This window comes from Cucumis melo, chromosome 7 (assembly GCF_025177605.1).
Source record: "Cucumis melo cultivar AY chromosome 7, USDA_Cmelo_AY_1.0, whole genome shotgun sequence".
Classification (NCBI taxonomy): domain Eukaryota; kingdom Viridiplantae; phylum Streptophyta; class Magnoliopsida; order Cucurbitales; family Cucurbitaceae; genus Cucumis; species Cucumis melo.
Window position 1 is genome coordinate 12,414,129 of NC_066863.1, and position 6,860 is coordinate 12,420,988.

The 6,860-nt window shown below is 35.7% G+C and overlaps 1 protein-coding gene across 1 annotated transcript; it reads right to left on the reverse strand.

Moving 5' to 3' along the window:
* Positions 1 to 1,645: 1,645 nt before the first annotated feature.
* LOC127150368 (uncharacterized) lies at positions 1,646 to 2,050 on the reverse strand. Its single transcript, XM_051088070.1, has one exon. It carries the CDS (start codon positions 2,048 to 2,050, stop codon positions 1,646 to 1,648), a length of 405 nt encoding a protein of 134 aa, XP_050944027.1.
* Positions 2,051 to 6,860: the final 4,810 nt, after the last annotated feature.

Sequence of the window (6,860 nt, forward strand, 5' to 3'; positions counted from 1 at the left end):
CTTCTACTATTCATTTTCAAACTGTTTAATTAGTCCATGAGTAATGAAATGTGTTTTTAATACTAGAGAATCTGATTGTATGTTTTATAAGTTTTGCTTAGTTAAATATGAGTGTCAACACATTGTGTATTTGAGAGAAAAATAATGGTATTGGTCGCAATCACTCGACAAGTGAGAGCACATATTTAGCTAAGCAAGCATCAAGAAGATTGTAGCAATACAATCTTATTGCTAAATTCATCCTTTGCATATGTTGCAAAGATGTTAACGTGTATGGCGAAATCACTGAGAGGTTGCCCGCCTTAATCAAGAATAAATTATTGATAATACAAATAAACTGATTAGATAGAAATCATACCTTAACTTTAAGTATTTAGATCATGAGAGGCGAGATTCATTGCAATTAGTTAATGAAGTATTCTTTATTACCATGCCTACAAATAGAGTTCAGTTTTCATCACATTTCATTGCAATGTTCACCTTGTACTGCCAAAGGCACCTTAGTGTAGATAATTAGGTTAAAGTATACTGTTCATATATACATACTGTATAGATTATTAGCAACATTTCCTGTGTTCGTTCTTGGACTTACCAGGAAACCTCTCTTTGCTTACACATGGGAGATAGAAAGGAAAACTTGTATTACACACAGATCATTAGAATTTTGCAACACATGAATAATACTGTATCTTTTATCGCATACACCTATTTAGTCGTCTGATAGTTGCTTAATTATAGCCTTAACATGACATATCTATGAGTTGTTACATATGCATATTACGACCAACAACCAGTAATCCATGTAAATTCTCCACCCCATGATTGTTCGTGTTTAAATTAACTCATTGTTTTCATTTTTCACAACGATCATCCCTCATTTCTTTGGAACACATTGGATTGACCTAACCCATTCACTGTCTGCTATTGGATAGATAACCCCCGCGTCAAGCTACTTGATAATTTCTTTCTTGGTTGCTTTTTTCATCGCAGTGTTCAATCGCCTCTCAAATTGAGTGGTGCCCTCATGCCCCTCTTCCATTCTGAGTTTATGCATGCAATAGGATGAACTTATTCCTTGAATGTCCATTAGGATCTATCTAATCATCTTTTTGTGGCTTTTAGCATATTCACTAATGCCTATTCTTCTGCAGCATCCAATTGGGCAGAGATGACGACGACCAAAGTGTCATTCTCCCCCAAGTATGCATATTTCAGGTGGTTGGGCAATGACTTGAGCTCTAGTTTTGGTAGTTCTTCAATTGATTGCTTAGTCTTCTGATCACCCTTTGATTTGTAAATCCAAAGGTTTAAACTGAGTAACGTTAGACACTATGTTTACTTCTTTCAAGACGTAGTCAGGGTCCTCTTCTTCAAAGAATTTTTCAGGGTTGAACAGTTTGACAAATACTTCTTCCTTACAATAATCCCATCCAAGGGATTCTATTACGCTACAGTTTTCAGCATTTGAGGGGAATTACATCGCGTTGACAACATTGAACTTGACGTATTTGTTATTAAATCACATTTTCAACTTGCCTTGGTGGACATCTACGAAGGCATGACCTGTTGACAGAAATGGTTGCCCCACAATGATAGGTACCTCTCGATCAGCTTTATAGTCCAGAATGACGAAGTCTGCAGGGACTTAGAACTTGTCCACCTTAATCAAAAGATCTTTAATCTTGTCTAAAGGCTTCGCCATGGATCTGTTGTGGAATCGGAGCCTCATGTGTGTAGGTTGAACCTTCTCTATCTCTAATTTCTTAAAGATAGAAAGTGACATCAATTTGATGATTGCTCCCAGGTCGTATAGTGCATGACCAAGATCTATCCCGCCTATAAAGCATGGTACCATGAAGCTTCCGGGGTTTCTTATCTTCTTTCGTACCCCATTCTTGAAGATGTCGCTAGTTACTCGTGTTAGAGCAACTGTTTCAAAATCATTCATCCTTTTCTTCTTCGTCAAGATATCTTTCAAGAACTTCACGTATGAAGACATTTGCTCTAACACATCAAGAAATGAGATATTGATGTGAAGCTGCTTCAGCATGTTCAAAAAATTTTAAATTTTTTTTCATCGCCTTTCTTCTTGAGGGGTACAGGAAATGGAGGAGACAATATAGGGATTAAGCTTATCGCCTGGTTAGATGCTTTATCACGTTGTTCATCTTGCCTAGTGCTATCTACTTTCTTGTTTTTCTGTATCTCATTATTGCAAGGAAGAAGCATTGTGAGCTAAAGAGAAATTTAAGGGATTATAATTATTACTTAAGCTGCCAATCTTGGCAGTAGAAGTAGAAGTGGAGTTTCTATATTCAGATTTTGGGTCGCGAATGGTTAAATTCCTTTTGCTTCTAAGTGTTACAACTTAACACTTCTCTATTCTAGATCCTCCTACCTAGTTTGGTGTTTCAATGTTACTTGGGAAGGATCCTTATTGAGGTGGCTTGGCTTTGCAGAAGGGCATCAGTCCTTCACATATATTCATAACGAAGGAATTCTATAAATGAAGAAAAGGATGGGGCAGTGGTGGTGGCTTGTTGATTTTGAGGTGCTGAGTGGTGTGATCTATCATTATGACGTCTTTGACGATAGCCAGATGCTTCATCACAATAATATCCTTGACCACCTTATCGCCCTGACCTTGACCTCCCCAACTGAAGTTAAGGTGATCTCTCCACCCTGCATTGTATGTATTGGAGTAGGGGTCATTCTTTACATATGTGATAGTTTCTATGTTAAGCAGGCATGCGTCGATGGTGTGAAGACTGCTACATCCCACACATCCTATCTCCTCCACCTCATTCATCGTCTAAACAGAGCTGTTCGCGGTGTTTACTTTCAATAACGCGATAGATAGCTTGTTCATCTCGATGACCTATTCTTGTAACGCCACTATGGCATTCCTATCTATTCCATTGTCACTTCTTCTACTGCCCTGGCGAGAGCCAAAATCGTTATCTTTCTACTCTTGGCTATTGTTGGCCATTGAATCCAACCTAACCTTTAACTATTATAGGAGCTTGTCAACATACCTCTTACGAATAAAATGTCAATCGACTGTTGAGTATCCTTAGTCAGCCCAAAATAGAACATCTCCATCAGGATACATTTCACAATGCCATGATGGGGGCAAGCTTTCACCATTCTTTTAAACCTGCTCTATGCGTCATACATGTTTTCTCTATCACTTTGCTTGAAGCTCATCAGGTTTTGTCTTCTTTGAGTGTTTTTTATGGGTAGGAAGAATTTCTTCATAAATTTCTCTATGAGTTCTTCTCATGGAGAAACCTCCCCTTGTTCCAGAAAGTTAGCCAATCGTTTCACCTCGTCCGTCAGTGTAAATGGAAAAAGGGTGAATTGCAACTCTTCCATAGATATATCAGACATGTGGAAGGATGCGTAAATAGATTAAATGTCACACCCCCTACCAAACGACCTACTAGCTTAGCCCTAAAGACGACGTGAAGCCAAGTGACATCGCTCTTGTAACGATATCTGTCGACTCTGCTAAACTCTTGAACTTGATAAACATGCTAATCTTGTATATAGGGTATTTTACATGCAAGACAACACAGCAGAACCTAGACCAATCATAGACATACATTAAGTGCAACCCTAAAATAACTGATTTAGCAAGTAAACCTGATGAAGACACCATAACCAGAAACATAACCAAAAAAGGTTTACACAGTCGTAACACCTAAAGCTTACACAAACTGTAGAGTACCTATATCTTACAAAGACATATACGACATAATAAAATAGACTATATGTACAACTCCAACCACGTACTGGCATTCGATATGGGAGCTTTCAGCATACTAAGGCAATCTATCAGGCACCAGGAGCTCAATCTTTACTTGGAAAGTGGGAAAAACATTTTGGAAGGGTAAGCTATAAAGCTCAAAGAGTGACTTAGTTTAAAATTATAAATCTAGAGATTAGAGCATGTGAGAACTTTACACATATAAATCTGTTTAATCAAGCTGTAAATATAAACATAAAATAATAATAACTTTCTCAAATACACAGCATGTATGCCATTGAAATCTAGCAAGACATATCAAGTATATCAAAACATTTTAACTAACATGACAAATCTATGTTGTGTAGGGCACGCCTAGTACAACCAGGTTTATTAGCTCTACGATGTAGTAGGGCCTGCCCAACACTTCCATCATCTTTTTCGTAGTGGGGCTCGTCTAACATTCAAGACATCATCGTTCTTACGAAGTACACTCAACGCCAACAATGGAATCTAACCTGTGTGCACACGGTACCATATAACCTCGTGCTGAATATCTCGATCATGTAGTTAATAGAAACCTTAAGAACTGATATGAAACATTAAAACATACCTACTATCTTTATCTTTCGTAACACTCAAGCTTACTCAGATTGTTAGTGGAAAATTGAAAATCTAAACGCAATACTTGCTTAAAATGATATTGTTTTAACTACTTTTTAAAAAAACGATAATAATGTGCTCATATATAAATTTCATCATAAAAGCTAAGCTTGAAACTTATGCTTAAAACTATTCATAGAAATCATGTGTTATTCATAAAACCAGATTCAAACATAGAAACACAATCATAAATAACAATTTAGAATTTAATTTTGAAATCCGTTTGTCACTCACAGCCTTAGGCTAGTTCCCTAGTGTGTAGACTCGACTTATTTCCTCTTGGCCTGTTAAACAAACAAAAATCGAGCGTCAAAATCTTATATAGTATTGTATCTTTATACTAACTTAAGATGCACACAAAAGATGACATTCAAAAATTCCAAACTTAGACATAAAAGAATATTTCACTTATTTCTTCAGAATTTTCCAAATCCAATAATATAACTTCAAATATTTATAACTTTCTCAATATTTCACCAAAATTAATGTACTCTATATCAAACTATTCAATTTGAATGCCTCTACAATTTACTTGAAGGAAAGAAAATAAGATTCCCAACAGATTGCTATAGAAATAGCCCAAAACAGGGTAGTCAAAATTGAATCTTCTGCTAAAACCTCTGACTTGCTTCTAAAATAATGCTTACTTCTAATCAATTTTGGCTAATGATTTCTTCATAAAAGGTGTAGGCAATTTCATAGGATTTTTAACCATACCTAATAGAGCTTCTAACTCCCTCTTTACAATCTGGAAAACTTGTAAAATTAGAGGCTTCACAATTTCGCACACCAAACTGTGACCTAAATGCCTATTCAAAAAACACTAGTTGAACATCAGAATTTGCTCATGCTTCTCACATAAAACTTGTTAGAAATTGAATAATTTTTTTTAAAAAATAAACTTCACTTTTTAATTCCTCTTGAGCACTTCAAACCAACTAAAAAACCAGAGGATGTCTTTATGAATTCAATTTGTTAAGAAAATGGCTTGAGCTTGTTGTTTCCTATCTTCTTCAACCTTCAAACTGCAGATTCTTCGCTTCCAATCTTCTCAAACCCTCCCTGAACATAGCTTTGAGGTTGAAGATTCTAAAAGAGATGAGAAATGGAAGAAGAAAACTTTGGCATTGGAGAAAAAGATTGAGAGAGAAAAAAACCAAATGACTTATCTCATTGGCCTCTTTCTGTCTTTATTTTCTTTAAATGGCCATTTTACATAGAACTACCCTACTCATGACTTAAAGTTGGCAGTATTAGTTTTTGCATTAAAGATATAGAGACACTACCTGTATATTGAGAAGATACAGATTTTTACTGACTATAAGAGCCTGAAGTACTTCTTCACTCAAAAGGAGTTGAACATGAGACAGAGAAGATGGCTAGAGTTAGTAAAGGACTATGACTGCGAGATCTTGTATCACCCAGGTAAGGCGAGCGTGGTAGTTGGTGCGCTCAGTAGGAAGGTGTCCCATTCAGTAGCACTTATTATCAGACAAGCTCCTTTACTTAGAGATTTTGAGAGAGTTGAGATTGCAATTTCTATGGGAGAGGTTACGTCACAGCTAGCTCAGTTGTCAGTGCAACTGGCCTTGAGGCAGAGGATTATTGTAGCTCAGCTAAATGCTCCATATTTGGTTGAGAAGCGTCACCTAGCAGAAGCAAGGCAAGCTTAAGCGTTCTCCATATCCTCTGATAGTAGATTTATGTTTGAAAGGTGTTTGTGCGTCCTAGCAGATAGTGCAGTGAAGACTGAACTTTTGACTGAGGCTCATAGTTCTCCATTTTCTGTGCACCCTGGAAGTACGTGAAGGGATGAAAACCCTTTACAGCGGAAGAATTACAGAAACTCAATTTTAATTGGAACCTTAAAAATACCAATACATTGGCAAAAATTACAAAAATAATTTTTATGTTCAAACATGCTTTAAAGAAAAATACAGAGAAGAAAAAATTGCGCTCGTTGACGACTCTGAATCTACCAATCACTAATTTGGGGCACCACCACTTGGAAACCTTCCTATTCTCTAATTGAGATGATTTATGGGAACTAAAATTGGAATAAGAGAACAGAGAAAAAAAAATTTCCAGAGAGAACAGGAGAGTCTTTTGCTTCACAGAACTCACCCCTATTTTGTTACGCAAACTATTCCCACTTCTTCATGAAAAAGTGGGAACTTGGAGATAATAAATGGGAACGTGGAAAAACCACCCACGTTCCCTATTAACTTAATAATAATTATTAAATTAATATATATTAAACTAATTAATTAATTTAATTAAATAAATAATCAATTTAATAATTAATTAAATCATATTTAATTAATATTTTCATTTAAATTATATTTAAACGAATATCTCTCGCATAACCTATAGTTTTATTTTATATAATTTAATTAAATCAAATTTAATTAAATCAAATTAAACTAAACTATTAATTAATTCTCCAATT

Coding starts and splice junctions, on each gene's coding strand:
- LOC127150368 (XM_051088070.1), bottom strand. CDS start 2,050: ATGCTGAAGCAGCTTCACATCAATATCTCATTTCTTGATGTGTTAGAG.